Genomic DNA, 20,827 nt, shown 5'->3' with positions numbered 1-20,827 from the left:
GAGTCTTAGTAAGAGAAATATTTATTTCAGCACATTACATTCCAAAAGCGTATCAAAATGATATTATAATATAAAGCAAAATCTCAACTCTTATTATCAAATTGAATAGTCAAAAACTGATGACTTCACTAAGTACTCGAATATTGCAATTGTTCTTGCTAGACATATTATATCAACGTTCTGAATAGATAAAACAGTTGCAAAAGTGTTATTTCAATGCCTAATCCGTAAGTGAACATTTAGCTGTTATTGAAGTCATGGTTATTAGGTACAAAGTGACCGTAAGTACTCTCATGACAATTAATATCTGCAAATACAAAGTGTTCTGTTGACAGAGAAATCTCTACTGAGTCATGAAAATTGTCGGGAGTATCCATGGGGTTAAATCCAATCAGTTACCTCGTTATGTGTTATATTCCCCAACACACACTAAACCGAGTAACATACTAAATATAACTACTGTAACTGGTGCATTGAAAAAAAACAACATTATTTTAACTCATATTCAAAACCACGAATGAGGAAGCTGATTCATAATCAATCACGGATCCGACACCACAAAAATAACAAAAAAAAGGCTCATAAAATATGACTGTTACGACACCCTTAAATACGGTACCTTTTACGTTAGTGAAAACATTAAGTTAAATTATAGTCAAAATCATTATGAATATGGTTATTGTTGTTTCGAATTAAGCACAAAGCTACACAATGGGCTATCTGTGCTCTGCCCACCACGGGTATCGAAACCCGGATTTTAACGTGTATGTCCGTAGACATACCGCTGAGTCACTGGGGGGCTATAAATATGGAAACGGTATCTGAGAGAGTTATTTGAGTCATATGACCTCATATAGACCAAACTAGCATACTTGTAAACATTTGTTGAATATCTCTTTAACCCACCTACCTCCTAAACCTTTTCGGTTACCTCTTTTTGATCGTAGCTAACCACATTTAAAAAGCTTCCTAAAGTTATATTGTTTGAATTTTTAATTTAGAAACGCCCGCTTGAGTCGCTGTTCACAGAGGTAATGTATTATATTGATTAATATATTAAATATTGCAGGAATATATAAGATTTTGGCTTAATCTTGTAAGTAGATGATTTAGTATTACTTTTGCTTTTCTGTTAACTGAACATACACATTTTCACGTGACAGACAAACAAGAATAACAGCGAATTGATAAGCGATCGTATATTCTAATAATGATAAAGTTATTATATATTCTATCTCTAAAACATTCTTTCGATTACGTGTCTCACCCATCATGTCGGTACTCTTCAATAAACGTCCCCAAGGGCGTTGCAAACTGCGAAAGGCGGGAACTAATTCTTCCCATGTGATTTGTTGATTTCAGTGTTAATAAATGTGTATGTGTGTTTGTACGTTTGTTTGTCTTCCTATTCTATTTCTGGTATCAAAATTATGGTAAGAAAAATGGATTATATATTGGATTCCTTATTAATGCTGTTAAAATTACAGTAACATAGTAGATTACAGTAGAGAATTATTGTATTGCTAATACTGAGGCAGTAATTACAAAAGGGGCTTCAATTAGGGGCAGTAGAAAAGGTAGCAGGGTAACTTACATAAGAACATAACGTACCAAGTAACAGCTAACTTATATAACAATACAGTTTATTTAACAAACAACTTATAATTTACATAGTGTGTAAGAAATAAAGGGTAACTTACACAACAATGCAATATTAAGATAAAATTACAACATGCGTAGTAATATCGTGTAACAGATAACAAGTAACAGTATGGTGTAAGAAATGACATAAAACCTTCCTTACGTCTTGCGTTGTGTAACAAACTTATTAATACAATGGTTTGAAAATAATACGTTTAAGTAACATTACGTGAGTTCATTGAAGCTCGTCAACCAATGCGAAGAAACTTAGAAATCCTATATTCTAATTACTGTTTACCAACTTCTCTCCTATTTATACAAACATTAATTATGGAAAACAATCTAGACCGCGTTTTTTCTATAATTTATCACATATGAAGTCAGATGTCAGATACTCTGTTGTTGTTGTAAGGATTAGGACTGTAAGTTACGACTTAAATAATTCATTTGTCGATAAGTTTCTTTTTTGTTTTCAATTTCGCGCAAAACTACACGAGGGCTTTCTGCACTAACCGTCCCTAATTTAGCACTGAAAGACTAGAGGGAAGGCGGCTAATCATTACATCCACTGTCAGTTTGTAGGCTACTCTTTTACCAATAAGTAGTGGGATTGATCTTAACATTATAGCACCTCCACAGTTAAAAGGATGAGCACCTTTCGTGGTTTAGGGATTCGAATCCGCAAACTGAAAAATAAGAGTGCCTTAACCACTAGGCAAGTTCATCGATAAGTAAATACTATAACCTTTTTCTTGGACTACTCGCTAGTAGGGTGTGTGTATGTTCTTATAGCAAAGTCACATCGGGCTATCTGCTGAATCCATTGAGGGAAATCGAACCCCTGATTTTAGGGTTGTAAGTCCGTAGATTTACTGCTGTACTAGCGGGGATTACTTGTTAGTAGGATGGAAAAGATACGAAGGCCTGGCCTACATCTTCATAGTTGTGTGTTTAGTTGAACTAATTCAAAAGGTTAATCTTTTCAGGATTTCAGATAATTTCGATCGTTATGAACAGTGGGGTCAGTTGAAAGGAATAATTAGTGTGGATGACCAAGACGACGAAGAGTTCATCCTGTGGGGCATGAAGGCCAGGCATTTTGGTGAATATTATATTTATTTTTTTAGTACCTAACAGTTGAACTGATCCTGTAAAGTGTAAAGAACAGACATTTTGGTTATTTGTTACCTTACTTACTAAATAACTGAGACAGTAATTGATCCTATGGAGCGTAAAGACCAGCCATTTTAGTACGTTTTACCTTATTTACTAAATAACTGAGACAATAATTGATCCTATGGAGGGTAAAAGAGAGTAATTTTAGTAATTTTTCCTTACTTTCTAAATAACTGAAACAATAATTGATCCTATGGAGCATAAAGACCAGCCATTTTAGTACGTTTTACCTTACTTACTAAATAAATGAGACAGTACTTTGTCCTATGGAGGGTAAAGGCCAGTAATTTTAGTACGTTTTACCTTACTTACTAACTAACTGAGATAATATTTGGTCCTATGGAGCGTAATGGCCAGACATTTTAGTAAGTTTTACCTTACTTACTAAATAACTATCAGAGGAATTAACTCTAGGGGTAGTAAAGGCCAGGAATATTGGTGACTGTTACTTTATTATTTATATAGTTATATCAGGTGAACTGGTTCTATAGGGAGTGAAGGCCAGGAATATTGGTGACTGTTACTTTATTATTTATATAGTTATATCAGGGGAACTGATTCTACAGGGAATGAAGGCCAGGAATATTGGTGACTGTTACTTTATTATTTATATAGTTATATCAGGGGAACTGATTCTATAGGTAATGAAGGCCAGGAATATTGGTGACTGTTACTTTATTATTTATATAGTTATATCAGGTGAACTGATTCTATAGGGAGTGAAGGCCAGAAATATTGGTGACTGTTACTTTATTATTTATATAGTTATATCAGGGGAACTGATTCTATAGGGAATGAAGGCCAGGAATATTGGTGACTGTTACTTTATTATTTATATAGTTATATCAGGGGAACTGATTCTATAGGGAGTGAAGGCCAGGAATATTGGTGACTGTTACTTTATTATTTATATAGTTATATCAGGGGAACTGATTCTATAGGGAATGAAGGCTAGGAATATTGGTGACTGTTACTTTATTATTTATATAGTTATATCAGGGGAACTGATTCTATAGGTAGTGAAGGCCAGGAATATTGGTGACTGTTACTTTATTATTTATATAGTTATATCAGGGGAACTGATTCTATAGGGAATGAAGGCCAGGAATATTGGTGACTGTTACTTTATTATTTATATAGTTATATCAGGGGAACTGATTCTACAGGGAGTGAAGGCGAGTAATATTGGTGACTGTTACTTTATTATTTATATAGTTATATCAGGGGAACTGATTCTATAGGGAGTGAAGGCCAGGAATATTGGTGACTGTTACTTTATTATTTATATAGTTATGTCAGGTTAACTGATTCTATAGGTAGTAAAAGCCAGGAATATTGGTGACTGTTACTTTATTATTTATATAGTTATATCAGGGGAACTGATTCTATAGGTAGTGAAGGCGAGGAATATTGGTGACTGTTACTTTATTATTTATATAGTTATATCAGGGGAACTGATTCTACAGGGAGTGAAGGCCAGGAATATTGGTGACTGTTACTTTATTATTTATATAGTTATATCAGGGGAACTGATTCTATAGGGAGTGAAGGCCAGGAATATTGGTGACTGTTACTTTATTATTTATATAGTTATATCAGAGGAACTGATTCTATAGGGAGTGAAGGCCAGGAATATTGGTGACTGTTACTTTATTATTTATATAGTTATATCAGGGGAACTGATTCTATAGGTAGTAAAGGCCAGGAATATTGGTGACTGTTACTTTATTATTTATATAGTTATATCAGGTGAACTGATTCTATAGGTAGTAAAGGCCAGGAATATTGGTGACTGTTACTTTATTATTTATATAGTTATATCAGGGGAACTGATTCTATAGGTAGTGAAGGCCAGGAATATTGGTGACTGTTACTTTATTATTTATATAGTTATATCAGGTGAACTGATTCTATAGGGAGTGAAGGCCAGGAATATTGGTGACTGTTACTTTATTATTTATATAGTTATATCAGGGGAACTGATTCTATAGGTAATGAAGGCCAGGAATATTGGTGACTGTTACTTTATTATTTATATAGTTATATCAGGGGAACTGATTCTATAGGTAATGAAGGCCAGGAATATTGGTGACTGTTACTTTATTATTTATATAGTTATATCAGGTGAACTGATTCTATAGGGAGTGAAGGCCAGGAATATTGGTGACTGTTACTTTATTATTTATATAGTTATATCAGGGGAACTGATTCTATAGGGAATGAAGGCCAGGAATATTGGTGACTGTTACTTTATTATTTATATAGTTATTTCAGGGGAACTGATTCTATAGGAGTGAAGGCCAGGAATATTGGTGACTGTTACTTTATTATTTATATAGTTATATCAGGGAACTGATTCTATAGGGAATGAAGGCTAGGAATACTGGTGACTGTTACTTTATTATTTATATAGTTATATCAGGGAACTGATTATACAGGTAGTAAAGGCCAGGAATATTGGTGACTGTTACTTTATTATTTATATAGTTATATCAGGGAACTGATTCTATAGGGAATGAAGGCCAGGAATATTGGTGACTGTTACTTTATTATTTATATAGTTATATCAGGGGAACTGATTCTACAGGGAGTGAAGGCCAGGAATATTGGTGACTGTTACTTTATTATTTATATAGTTATATCAGGGGAACTGATTCTATAGGGAGTGAAGGCCAGGAATATTGGTGACTGTTACTTTATTATTTATATAGTTATGTCAGGTTAACTGATTCTATAGGTAGTAAAAGCCAGGAATATTGGTGACTGTTACTTTATTATTTATATAGTTATATCAGGGAACTGATTCTATAGGGAGTGAAGGCGAGGAATATTGGTGACTGTTACTTTATTATTTATATAGTTATATCAGGTGAACTGATTCTATAGGGAGTGAAGGCGAGGAATATTGGTGACTGTTACTTTATTATTTATATAGTTATATCAGGGGAACTGATTCTACAGGGAGTAAAGGCGAGTAATATTGGTGACTGTTACTTTATTATTTATATAGTTATATCAGGGGAACTGATTCTATAGGGAGTTTAGGCCAGGAATATTGGTGACTGTTACTTTATTATTTATATAGTTATATCAGGGGAACTGATTCTATAGGGAGTGAAGGCGAGGAATATTGGTGACTGTTACTTTATTATTTATATAGTTATATCAGGGGAACTGATTCTATAGGTAGTAAAGGCCAGGAATATTGGTGACTGTTACTTTATTATTTATATAGTTATGCCAGGTGAACTGATTCTATAGGTAGTAAAGGCCAGGAATATTGGTGACTGTTACTTCATTATTTATATAGTTATATCAGGTGAACCGATTCTATAGGAGTGAAGGCCAGGAATATTGGTGACTGTTACTTTATTATTTATATAGTTATATCAGGGGAACTGATTCTATAGGGAATGAAGGCCAGGAATATTGGTGACTGTTACTTTATTATTTATATAGTTATATCACGGGAACTGATTCTATAGGTAGTAAAGGCCAGGAATATTGGTGACTGTTACTTTATTATTTATATAGTTATATCAGGGGAACTGATTCTATAGGTAGTAAAGGCCAGGAATATTGGTGACTGTTACTTTATTATTTATATAGTTATATCAGGTGAACTGGTTCTATAGGGAGTGAAGGCCAGGAATATTGGTGACTGTTACTTTATTATTTATATAGTTATATCAGGGGAACTGATTCTATAGGGAATGAAGGCCAGGAATATTGGTGACTGTTACTTTATTATTTATATAGTTATATCAGGGGAACTGATTCTATAGGTAATGAAGGCCAGGAATATTGGTGACTGTTACTTTATTATTTATATAGTTATATCAGGTGAACTGATTCTATAGGGAGTGAAGGCCAGGAATATTGGTGACTGTTACTTTATTATTTATATAGTTATATCAGGGGAACTGATTCTATAGGGAATGAAGGCCAGGAATATTGGTGACTGTTACTTTATTATTTATATAGTTATATCAGGGGAACTGATTCTATAGGGAATGAAGGCCAGGAATATTGGTGACTGTTACTTTATTATTTATATAGTTATATCAGGGGAACTGATTCTATAGGGAATGAAGGCCAGGAATATTGGTGACTGTTACTTTATTATTTATATAGTTATATCAGGGAACTGATTCTATAGGTAATGAAGGCCAGGAATATTGGTGACTGTTACTTTATTATTTATATAGTTATATCAGGTGAACTGATTCTATAGGGAGTGAAGGCCAGGAATATTGGTGACTGTTACTTTATTATTTATATAGTTATATCAGGGGAACTGATTCTATAGGGAATGAAGGCCAGGAATATTGGTGACTGTTACTTTATTATTTATATAGTTATATCAGGGAACTGATTCTATAGGAGTGAAGGCCAGGAATATTGGTGACTGTTACTTTATTATTTATATAGTTATATCAGGGGAACTGATTCTATAGGGAATGAAGGCTAGGAATACTGGTGACTGTTACTTTATTATTTATATAGTTATATCAGGGGAACTGATTATACAGGTAGTAAAGGCCAGGAATATTGGTGACTGTTACTTTATTATTTATATAGTTATATCAGGGGAACTGATTCTATAGGGAATGAAGGCCAGGAATATTGGTGACTGTTACTTTATTATTTATATAGTTATATCAGGGGAACTGATTCTACAGGGAGTGAAGGCGAGTAATATTGGTGACTGTTACTTTATTATTTATATAGTTATATCAGGGGAACTGATTCTATAGGGAGTGAAGGCCAGGAATATTGGTGACTGTTACTTTATTATTTATATAGTTATGTCAGGTTAACTGATTCTATAGGTAGTAAAAGCCAGGAATATTGGTGACTGTTACTTTATTATTTATATAGTTATATCAGGGGAACTGATTCTATAGGGAGTGAAGGCGAGGAATATTGGTGACTGTTACTTTATTATTTATATAGTTATATCAGGTGAACTGATTCTATAGGGAGTGAAGGCGAGGAATATTGGTGACTGTTACTTTATTATTTATATAGTTATATCAGGGGAACTGATTCTACAGGGAGTAAAGGCGAGTAATATTGGTGACTGTTACTTTATTATTTATATAGTTATATCAGGGGAACTGATTCTATAGGGAGTTTAGGCCAGGAATATTGGTGACTGTTACTTTATTATTTATATAGTTATATCAGGGGAACTGATTCTATAGGGAGTGAAGGCGAGGAATATTGGTGACTGTTACTTTATTATTTATATAGTTATATCAGGGGAACTGATTCTATAGGTAGTAAAGGCCAGGAATATTGGTGACTGTTACTTTATTATTTATATAGTTATGCCAGGTGAACTGATTCTATAGGTAGTAAAGGCCAGGAATATTGGTGACTGTTACTTCATTATTTATATAGTTATATCAGGTGAACTGATTCTATAGGGAGTGAAGGCCAGGAATATTGGTGACTGTTACTTTATTATTTATATAGTTATATCAGGGGAACTGATTCTATAGGGAATGAAGGCCAGGAATATTGGTGACTGTTACTTTATTATTTATATAGTTATATCACGGGAACTGATTCTATAGGTAGTAAAGGCCAGGAATATTGGTGACTGTTACTTTATTATTTATATAGTTATATCAGGGGAACTGATTCTATAGGTAGTAAAGGCCAGGAATATTGGTGACTGTTACTTTATTATTTATATAGTTATATCAGGTGAACTGGTTCTATAGGGAGTGAAGGCCAGGAATATTGGTGACTGTTACTTTATTATTTATATAGTTATATCAGGGGAACTGATTCTATAGGGAATGAAGGCCAGGAATATTGGTGACTGTTACTTTATTATTTATATAGTTATATCAGGGGAACTGATTCTATAGGTAATGAAGGCCAGGAATATTGGTGACTGTTACTTTATTATTTATATAGTTATATCAGGTGAACTGATTCTATAGGGAGTGAAGGCCAGGAATATTGGTGACTGTTACTTTATTATTTATATAGTTATATCAGGGGAACTGATTCTATAGGGAATGAAGGCCAGGAATATTGGTGACTGTTACTTTATTATTTATATAGTTATATCAGGGGAACTGATTCTATAGGGAGTGAAGGCCAGGAATATTGGTGACTGTTACTTTATTATTTATATAGTTATATCAGGGGAACTGATTCTATAGGGAATGAAGGCTAGGAATACTGGTGACTGTTACTTTATTATTTATATAGTTATATCAGGGGAACTGATTATACAGGTAGTAAAGGCCAGGAATATTGGTGACTGTTACTTTATTATTTATATAGTTATATCAGGGGAACTGATTCTATAGGGAATGAAGGCCAGGAATATTGGTGACTGTTACTTTATTATTTATATAGTTATATCAGGGGAACTGATTCTACAGGGAGTGAAGGCGAGTAATATTGGTGACTGTTACTTTATTATTTATATAGTTATATCAGGGGAACTGATTCTATAGGGAGTGAAGGCCAGGAATATTGGTGACTGTTACTTTATTATTTATATAGTTATGTCAGGTTAACTGATTCTATAGGTAGTAAAAGCCAGGAATATTGGTGACTGTTACTTTATTATTTATATAGTTATATCAGGGGAACTGATTCTATAGGGAGTGAAGGCGAGGAATATTGGTGACTGTTACTTTATTATTTATATAGTTATATCAGGTGAACTGATTCTATAGGGAGTGAAGGCGAGGAATATTGGTGACTGTTACTTTATTATTTATATAGTTATATCACGGGAACTGATTCTATAGGTAGTAAAGGCCAGGAATATTGGTGACTGTTACTTTATTATTTATATAGTTATATCAGGGGAACTGATTCTATAGGTAGTAAAGGCCAGGAATATTGGTGACTGTTACTTTATTATTTATATAGTTATATCAGGTGAACTGGTTCTATAGGGAGTGAAGGCCAGGAATATTGGTGACTGTTACTTTATTATTTATATAGTTATATCAGGGAACTGATTCTATAGGGAATGAAGGCCAGGAATATTGGTGACTGTTACTTTATTATTTATATAGTTATATCAGGGGAACTGATTCTATAGGTAATGAAGGCCAGGAATATTGGTGACTGTTACTTTATTATTTATATAGTTATATCAGGTGAACTGATTCTATAGGGAGTGAAGGCCAGGAATATTGGTGACTGTTACTTTATTATTTATATAGTTATATCAGGGGAACTGATTCTATAGGGAATGAAGGCCAGGAATATTGGTGACTGTTACTTTATTATTTATATAGTTATATCAGGGGAACTGATTCTATAGGGAATGAAGGCCAGGAATATTGGTGACTGTTACTTTATTATTTATATAGTTATATCAGGGGAACTGATTCTATAGGTAGTAAAGGCCAGGAATATTGGTGACTGTTACTTTATTATTTATATAGTTATGCCAGGTGAACTGATTCTATAGGTAGTAAAGGCCAGAAATATTGGTGACTGTTACTTCATTATTTATATAGTTATATCAGGTGAACTGATTCTATAGGTAGTAAAGGCCAGGAATATTGGTGACTGTTACTTCATTATTTATATAGTTATATCAGGTGAACTGATTCTATAGGGAGTGAAGGCCAGGAATATTGGTGACTGTTACTTTATTATTTATATAGTTATATCAGGGGAACTGATTCTATAGGGAATGAAGGCCAGGAATATTGGTGACTGTTACTTTATTATTTATATAGTTATATCACGGGAACTGATTCTATAGGTAGTAAAGGCCAGGAATATTGGTGACTGTTACTTTATTATTTATATAGTTATATCAGGGGAACTGATTCTATAGGTAGTAAAGGCCAGGAATATTGGTGACTGTTACTTTATTATTTATATAGTTATGTCAGGTGAAATGATTCTATAGGGAGTGAAGGCCAGGAATATTGGTGACTGTTACTTTATTATTTATATAGTTATATCAGGTGAACTGATTCTATAGGGAGTGAAGGCCAGTTACTTTATTATTTATATAGTTATATCAGGGGAACTGATTCTATAGGGAGTGAAGGCCAGTTACTTTATTATTTATATAGTTATATCAGGGGAACTGATTCTATAGGTAGTAAAGGCGAGAAAGCTTAGTGACTGTTAACTTACTATATAACTATCAGGGGAACTGGTTCTATAGAAAGTAAAGGCCAGGAATACTGCAGACTGTTACCTTTCTTACTAGGTAACAAACAAAATAATTCATCTTATGGGGCGTAAAAAGCAGACATTTTGTTTGTTACCTTACTAAATAAGTAAATCCACTGATCGGCGAGTTCAATTGATACGTAATTATTGAAGGACAAAGTATGCTCAAAATATTGGAAGTTTTGGAAATAAGATATCTTAGCAGACTTTGTTTATCACAAATTTATATAGTTATATCAGGGGAACTGATTCTATAGGGAGTGAAGACGAGGAATATTGGTGACTGTTACTTTATTATTTATATAGTTATATCAGGGGAACTTATTCTATAGGGAGTGAAGGTGAGGAATATTGGTGACTGTTACTTTATTATTTATCTAGTTATATCAGGGGAACTGATTCTATAGGTAGTAAAGGCCAGGAATATTTGTGACTGTTACTTTATTATTTATATAGTTATGTCAGGTGAACTGATTCTATAGGTAGTAAAGGCCAGGAATATTGGTGACTGTTACTTTATTATTTATATAGTTATATCAGGGGAACTGATTCTATAGGGAGTGAAGGCGAGGAATATTGGTGACTGTTACTTTATTATTTATATAGTTATATCAGGGGAACTGATTCTACAGGGAGTGAAGGCGAGTAATATTGGTGACTGTTTCTTTATTATTTATATAGTTATATCAGGGGAACTGATTCTATAGGGAGTGAAGGCCAGGAATATTGGTGACTGTTACTTTATTATTTATATAGTTATATCAGGGGAACTGATTCTATAGGGAGTGAAGGCGAGGAATATTGGTGACTGTTACTTTATTATTTATATAGTTATATCAGGGGAACTGATTCTATAGGTAGTAAAGGCCAGGAATATTGGTGACTGTTACTATATTATTTATATAGTTATGTCAGGTGAAATGATTCTATAGGGAGTGAAGGCCAGGAATATTGGTGACTGTTACTTTATTATTTATATAGTTATATCAGGTGAACTGATTCTATAGGGAGTGAAGGCCAGTTACTTTATTATTTATATAGTTATATCAGGGGAACTGATTCTATAGGGAGTGAAGGTGAGGAATATTGGTGACTGTTACTTTATTATTTATCTAGTTATATCAGTCGAACTGATTCTATAGGTAGTAAAGGCGAGAAAGCTTAGTGACTGTTAACTTACTATATAACTATCAGGGGAACTGGTTCTATAGAAAGTAAAGGCCAGGAATACTGCAGACTGTTACCTTTCTTACTAGGTAACAAACAAAATAATTCATCTTATGGGGCGTAAAAAGCAGACATTTTGTTTGTTACCTTACTAAATAAGTAAATCCACTGATCGGCGAGTTCAATTGATACGTAATTATTGAAGGACAAAGTATGCTCAAAATATTGGAAGTTTTGGAAATAAGATATCTTAGCAGACTTTGTTTATCACAAATTTATATAGTTATATCAGGGGAACTGATTCTATAGGGAGTGAAGACGAGGAATATTGGTGACTGTTACTTTATTATTTATATAGTTATATCAGGGGAACTGATTCTATAGGGAGTGAAGGTGAGGAATATTGGTGACTGTTACTTTATTATTTATCTAGTTATATCAGGGGAACTGATTCTATAGGTAGTAAAGGCCAGGAATATTGGTGACTGTTACTTTATTATTTATATAGTTATGTCAGGTGAACTGATTCTATAGGTAGTAAAGGCCAGGAATATTGGTGACTGTTACTTTATTATTTATATAGTTATATCAGGGGAACTGATTCTCTAAGTAATGAAGGCCAGGAATATTGGTGACTGTTACTTTATTATTTATATAGTTGTATCAGGGGAACTGATTCTATAGGTAGTAAAGGCGAGAAAGCTTAGTGACTGTTAACTTACTATATAACTATCAGGGGAACTGGTTCTATAGAAAGTAAAGGCCAAGAATACTGCAGACTGTTACCTTTCTTACTAGGTAACAAACAAAATAATTCATCTTATGGGGCGTAAAAAGCAGACATTTTGTTTGTTACCTTACTAAATAAGTAAATCCACTGATCGGAGAGTTCAATTGATACGTAATTATTGAAGGACAAAGTATGCTCAAAATATTGGAAGTTTTGGAAATAAGATATCTTAGCAGACTTTGTTTATCACAAATATGCATCTTTTATATATGACAGGCTAATGTCCATCTGTTCGCAAAACTCATCTTACAACGTAAGTCCGACTTGGTTTCCACGGTTTTTTGACATACTAAGAAGTCCCTAACAAAACTTGATTACAAATGGGACTATTATCGAAAAAGTTTTATTTAGTTCATGTGTTTACTTTTGTTTTTTTGTTGAAATAAGTTAATAACACGCTTGTATTACACCAAAATGTAAAATGTTACAAAATAGACCCTTGCTAAAAGTAAAACAATGGTAGGATCTCATTTTAGAACATTTTGTTTGTAAATCGTTTCGTTAATAGAGAAGTTGTACTTTCGATTTTAACATTGTATACTAATTTTGTACGTTTATTATTATTAACAAAGTTATTTTTAATCAAATTTCTAAAATTGTGGTAAAGTGAGTTTAGTGCAGAATTTCAAAGTGAGTCCTCCTGGTGGAGAATCATTGTGATATTTCACAAGAAAAGTGACTTTTATTTGCTGGAGAATCCATGAATATTTACGTTATGAACTGGTTTATTCTGTGACCGAAGGAATTCTAAGCCCTTCGTACGGAGTTCGTTGCATACAAATTTGCAAGAATTTTGTAGCGACTCAATCTTTGTAAATTACACAAGTTTTTTATTTACTTCAGTGTGAGTATAAAGTGATAAAAAATATCGAAAACCACGGGCCGAAAATTGTAAAATGAAAAATTGACTTATCACGGAGAAAGTCTGAAAGTTTGATAAGAAAATGAAACTTGGTTACCACTTTATGAGGTAAGATCTAGTGAGAAGAAACCAGGAACAAACCCGAAACACATAAGTAGATCATACTGCTTGTCAAGATGCAGTTAGAAGTCAGGAATGATTTTGTGATAGGAAAGCAACACCGATCAGTTCACCAAGATCCTGACAGAACAGACGCGCGTGGTTTATGCTAGTATACCACTTGAGCAGAACTGCTTACTCTCCATGTTTCAAATTGATGACTTCTGATCTATGGTCAAAGTATAATGAGCAGCAGAAACGCTTAAGTAAAGTAACTTTGTTCATTTTGTTTTACAGGTATAGAAGACTGGACACAATGTGACCGATATTTACGCATATACGGATATATGGAGGTAAAGCTTTCTATCAAAACTATTATTTTTTACTATGGTTATTTACTACTATCTTGAAAGCAGTACAATATAATTCATATCAAGCCATTACATTTTAATTATTATAAGCAAAATAGTTTGTATAATATAGTTAACTAGTTATGTTCAATACAGGATGTATTTTTAGCTCTGATCTATGTGAATAACGTGTTGTAGACCATAATTTAATATTAATAGACCACACGGAGGTAGAGATACATACAGTAACAATAAATTACTTAATGTTTAAAGCAGTTCGTAAATTCATTTAAAATACATAAACACTTTCACCACCAAAGATGGACGGAGGTCATATTTTACCCCATCTTTTCCAGCAAGATTTCTCGAAAACTGCTTGAGAGACTTGAGCGAAAGTTGGTTTACGTCTGTAATATGATCCACCTTAGAAGTGTTTAGTTTTTCGAGGATCAATATCACACGTGAAGGTCACAGCAAGGTTGCGAAAATAAAAATAATCTCTATCTGTTTACATGGGGACCGATTTTTCACACTATTTTTGCTCTGTTACTCAGTCATACATGATTGAATTTTGATGAAACTTAGTGTGTAGAATGTTGCTCTTCAAGGTTCTATCAAAAATAGTTGGTGTCAGTTGATGACGACGGACGTAAGGACTCTTTCGTGTTTATTGATATCCGAATATAATCAACATTGAGCGACAAAGCTGTGCCCTCTACCGAGTCGTCATCTAATTACGTTTTATATCCAAGCAATTCTAAGAAATGTCGACTATGAAGTCCCTGAGGATCTAACACTTCTTTTAGATCTTGAATGACTTTTAATCACAAACAAAAAAATCATAACTTGATTTAAAAAGTTTGACCGTACATAATTTAAAATACATTTATGTTTTCACGTGTTATGACAGTCAGGTGATTATTCGGAATATCTTAACGAAATATTTCCAAATTGAGACAAGAAGTGTATTCCAGCAAGTCGCTTTGTCTTTCAACATTTAGGACTTTTAAGATACCTTACATGGATATTTATAGCCATCTGAATATTGTAATCTTTACAATATTTCTTAGAACAAATAGTTTCACACATATCAACTTTCCTTCTAATAATGAGCACAAAAGCGTGTTGCTCAATTAACCTTCAGAAAAATAGCACGTTTATATAATCGTGAATACTTCGATATCAGTTTGAGATTAGTAGAGATAGTTTGAGATTGGAGATAATTAGTGATAGTTTGAGATTAGTAGAGATAGTTTGAGATTGGAGATAACTAGTGATAGTTTGAGATTAGTAGAGATAGTTTGAGATTGGAGATAATTAGTGATAGTTTGAGATTAGTAGAGATAGTTTGAGATTGGAGATAATTAGTGATAGTTTGAGATTAGTAGAGATAGTTTGAGATTGGAGATAATTAGTGATAGTTTGAGATTAGTAGAGATAGTTTGAGATTAGTAGAGATAGTTTGAGATTAGTAGTGATAGTTTGAGATTAGTAGAGATAGTTTGAGATTAGTAGAGATAGTTTGAGATTAGTAGAGATAGTTTGAGATTAGTAGTGATAGTTTGAGATTAGTAGAGATAGTTTGAGATTAGTAGTGATAGTTTGAGATTAGTAGAGATAGTTTGAGATTAGTAGTGATAGTTTGAGATTAGTAGTGATAGTTTGAGATTAGTAGAGATAGTTTGAGATTAGTAGTGATAGTTTGAGATTAGTAGAGATAGTTTGAGATTGTCCTTTTCATCTTAATCATCCATTTGGCTGTTATTCAAAGTACTATTTTTTAAAACTACCGAAGAAAGTACTTATTTATGATATGAAAAACGTACTTACGCAGTTTTAGTAGCTATAATTATTTAAAACTAACTTACTATAGCGGTAGAAAGTGTTTAGTTCAGTTGGTACAATACGAGTCTTACGTACGAGGGTAGTCCCATGTTCAATACCGAACACGTAAGTCATTAACGAAAGAAGGTCATTATGGCTACACTGGACTCAGAAGTGCAATTCTTGTTTCAATTTTAAATGTGCGTAGATCAGTTGAGCAAAACGTGTATTTAAGAATGTTTTTTTTTTTTGTTTGTTTTTGAATTTCGCACAAAGCTACTCGAGGGCTATCTGTGCTAGCCGTCCCTAATTTAGCAGTGTAAGACTAGAGGGAAGGCAGCTAGTCATCACCACCCACCGCCAACTCTTGGGCTACTCTTTTACCAACGAATAGTGGGATTGACCGTTTCATTATAACGCCCCCACGGCTGAAGGGGCGAGCATGTTTGGCGCGACTGGGATGCGAACCCGCGACCCTCAGATTACGAATCGCGCGCCTTAACACGCTTGGCCATGCCGGGCTTATATTTAAGAAAGGTTATCAATTTTTAATGTAATGTTGCTAAGAAACAGTTACTAGGATCACATCCGTTACCATCACCAAGTTAGCACGAAACCAGTAACATTCGGTTCTGAATATATTAAATATGTACTTTTACACTATCCATTCTTTTCGTTCTACAGGATGGTATGATGTTAAATGTAAGCCTTCTCCCGATACCCGGACTATCTACTCAGTAAGTACTCTCTTTCATTCGTTACAATTATTACAAAGCAAGTGACTTGTGTAACTAAACTCGCAGTTAAACATATCTAACAAACTCAATTCATATAATACACGTCATTAACGTAAAAAACTGGATATGATGTGACGTGAATAAAGTAAGAAAGATGAGAAAAAAGTTCATCTAAAAATTAGATTAAATCAAAAATGAAATCATGAAGCTACAATAACAAGTGTAGAAGTTCAAACTAAACAATATTTAGAAACTAAGCAAACTTAACAAACGTACTATCACGAAAAAAATTCTTACATTAAGTTGTGTCAAAAGCTAAAATATTTTACACAGACAAATAAATATTTCCGCTGTACTTTCACATAAATATATCTTTTTATTTTCACTTTTTTGTTTACATCTTGATCTTACTGGAGTTCTTATAGATCTAACAATTCTTACTGGTTCACATATAATGATAGTATTTCGTATTGGTTCACAGACTTTGAAGATAAAACCACAAAGCAGTGGTAAGATCATTCAATCTTAACGCCGTGTATTACTTTCGTTAACAATTCAAGGCTCGATATAAAAAAACAAAGTTTAGCACAGTAAATTATCATTGTGCAAAATTATTATCCTAGGCTGAGCCGACTGTAGCCTCATATTCCTATTGTTCATTTTTAGCAAAAACCTTGAGTAAATAACTATTTACTAAAATTAAAAATACACGTCAGTATAACTTGTAGCAATGGCGAGAAGTAGAAGGCTGAGAGAGATTGTTTGAAGGGAAGTAACTAGTTATAAATATTATAACACTGGCAACAAGTTAGAAAATAAGAGAGATAGTTGGAACAGAAATAACTAATAGTAAATATTATAATATTGGAGACAAGTAAAAGGCTGAGAGAGATAGTTGGAACAGTAATAACTAATAGTAAATATAATACTGGATAAGGCTGAGAGAGGTAGTTCGAACAGAAATAAATAGTTATAAATATTATAACACTGGCGACAAGTAAGAGGCTAAAAGAGATAGTTGGAATAGAAATAACAAGTTATCAATATTTTATCACTGGCTACAACTCGGAGGCTGAGAGAGATAGTTGGAACAGAAATAACTGATAGTAAATATTATAATACTGGAGACAAGTACGAGGCTTAGAGAGATAGTTGGAACAGAAATAACTAATAGTAAACATTATAATATTGGACACAAGTAGGAGGCTTAGAGAGATAGTTGGAACAGAAATAACTAATAGTAAATATTACAATACTGGAGACAAGTAGGAAGCTAAGAGAAATAGTTGGAACAGAAATAAGTAATAGTAAATATTATAACACTGGAGAAGGCTGAGAGAGATAGTTGGAACAGAAATAACTGATAGTAAATATTATAATACTGGAGATACGTAGAAGGCTGAGGGAGACAGTTGGAACAGAAATAACTAATAGTAAATATTATAATACCACAGACAAGAAGCAGGCTGAGAGAGATAGTTGGAACAGAAATAACTGATAGTAAATATTATAATACTGGAGACAAGTACGAGGCTTAGAGAGATAGTTGGAACAGAAATAACTAATAGTAAACATTATAATATTGGACACAAGTAGGAGGCTTAGAGAGATAGTTGGAACAGAAATAACTAATAGTAAATATTACAATACTGGAGACAAGTAGGAAGCTAAGAGAAATAGTTGGAACAGAAATAAGTAATAGTAAATATTATAACACTGGAGAAGGCTGAGAGAGATAGTTGGAACAGAAATAACTGATAGTAAATATTATAATACTGGAGATACGTAGAAGGCTGAGGGAGACAGTTGGAACAGAAATAACTAATAGTAAATATTATAATACTAGAGACAAGTAGGAGGCTGAGAGAGATAGTTGGAACAGAAATAACTAATAGTAAATATTATAATACTAGAGACAAGTAGAAGGCTGAGAGAGATTGTTGGAACAATAACTGATAGTAAATATTATAATACTGGAGACAAGTAGGAGGCTGAGAGAGATAGTTGGAAGAGAAAATAATTGATAGTAAATATTATAATACTGGAGACAAGTAGGAGGCTGAGAGAGATAGTTGGAAGAGAAATAACTGATAGTAAATATTATAATACTGGAGATACGTAGAAGGCTGAGGGAGACAGTTGGAACAGAAATAATTGATAGTAAATATTATAATACTGGAGAGAAGTAGGAGGCTGAGAGAGATAGTTGGAACAGAAATAACTGATAGTAAATATTACAATACTAGAGACAAGTAGTAGGCTGAGAGAGATAGTTGGAACAATAACTGATAGTAAATATTATAATACTGGAGACAAGTAGGAGGTTGAGAGAGATAGTTGGAACAGAAATAACTAATAGTAAATATTACAATACTGTAGACAAGTAGGAAGCTAAGAGAGATAGTTGGAACAATAACTGATAGTAAATATTATAATACTGGAGACAAGTAGGATGTTGAGAGAGATAGTTGGAACAGAAATAACTAATAGTAAATATTACAATACTGTAGACAAGTAGGAAGCTAAGAGAAATAGTTGGAACAGAAATAAGTAATAGTAAATATTATAACACTGGAGAAGGCTGAGAGAGATAGTTGGAACAGAAATAACTAATAGTAAATATTATAATACTAGAGACAAGTAGAAGGCTGAGAGAGATTGTTGGAACAATAACTGATAGTAAATATTATAATACTGGAGACAAGTAGGAGGCTGAGAGAGATAGTTGGAACAGAAATAATTGATAGTAAATATTATAATACTGGAGACAAGTAGGAGGCTGAGAGAGATAGTTGGAACAGAAATAACTAATAGTAAATATTATAATACTGGAAATAAGTAGAAGGCTGAGGGAGACAGTTGGAACAGAAATAATTGATAGTAAATATTATAATACTGGAGACAAGTAGGAGGCTGAGGGAGACAGTTGGAACAGAAATAATTGATAGTAAATATTATAATACTAGAGACAAGTAGGAGGCTGAGGGAGACAGTTGGAACAGAAATAATTGATAGTAAATATTATAATACTGGAGACAAGTAGGAGGCTGAGAGAGATAGTTGGAACAGAAATAACTAATAGTAAATATTATAATACTGGAGACAAGTAGGAGGCTGAGAGAGATAGTTGGAACAGAAATAACTAATAGTAAATATTATAATACTAGAGACAAGTAGAAGGCTGAGAGAGATAGTTGGAACAATAACTGATAGTAAATATTATAATACTGGAGACAAGTAGGAGGTTGAGAGAGATAGTTGGAACAGAAATAACTAATAGTAAATATTATAATACTGGAGATAAGTAGAAGGCTGAGGGAGACAGTTGGAACAGAAATAACTGATAGTAAATATTACAATACTAGAGACAAGTAGAGGGCTGAGAGAGATAGTTGGAACAATAACTGATAGTAAATATTATAATACTGGAGACAAGTAGGAGGTTGAGAGAGATAGTTGGAACAGAAATAACTAATAGTAAATATTATAATACTGGAGATAAGTAGAAGGCTGAGGGAGACAGTTGGAACACAAGTAACTAATAGTAAATATTATAATGCTGGCGACAAGTAGGAGGCTGAGATAGATAGTTGGAACAGAGATAACTAGTTATGAATATTATTATAATGGAGACATGTAGGAGGTTGAGAGAGATAGTAAGAAGAGAACTAACTGGTAGTAAATATTTTAAAGAAACAAAACAGATAGGGATTGTAGGTTTGAAACAAAAAGACACAAAAACATTTGTACTCAAATGATGACCACAACACTTACGTTACATATTTGTTTGTTATGACATTTTAACAAACAAGATCAAGAAATGACGACGTGGAAAACGTGTTTGAAACAAACTTGTATTAAAGAAACAAAAAGAAAACAAGAGATGCCATACGTAAATGATGGAATAAAACATAAAGTACAGTTCATTATCCACCAAAAACAGGATCCTCAGCCAACGTAGCAGAAATAGTAAAATACTTGAACAAATAAAACTGTCTAAGCA

The 20,827-nt window shown here is 33.1% G+C and overlaps 1 protein-coding gene across 3 annotated transcripts in view; it reads left to right on the top strand.

The window, feature by feature from the left end:
- LOC143246525 (rifampicin phosphotransferase-like) overlaps positions 1 to 20,827 on the top strand; it is an 86,212-nt gene that overhangs the window by 8,713 nt on the left and 56,672 nt on the right. For all 3 annotated transcript variants that reach the window (XR_013026022.1, XM_076493385.1, XM_076493386.1), the window contains 3 exons: positions 2,628 to 2,743; positions 14,211 to 14,266; positions 16,772 to 16,824. Coding sequence is in view for 2 of the 3 variants with exons in the window: in XM_076493385.1 (XP_076349500.1) it covers positions 2,628 to 2,743; positions 14,211 to 14,266; positions 16,772 to 16,824 (225 nt within the window). In the remaining variant the exon portion in view is untranslated. The remainder of the gene's footprint in view (positions 1 to 2,627; positions 2,744 to 14,210; positions 14,267 to 16,771; positions 16,825 to 20,827) is intronic.

This window comes from Tachypleus tridentatus, chromosome 3 (assembly GCF_004210375.1).
Source record: "Tachypleus tridentatus isolate NWPU-2018 chromosome 3, ASM421037v1, whole genome shotgun sequence".
Taxonomy (NCBI): domain Eukaryota; kingdom Metazoa; phylum Arthropoda; class Merostomata; order Xiphosura; family Limulidae; genus Tachypleus; species Tachypleus tridentatus.
The sequence above is the reverse complement of the archived record's forward strand: the minus strand, read 5'-3'. Positions and strand labels throughout refer to the sequence as shown.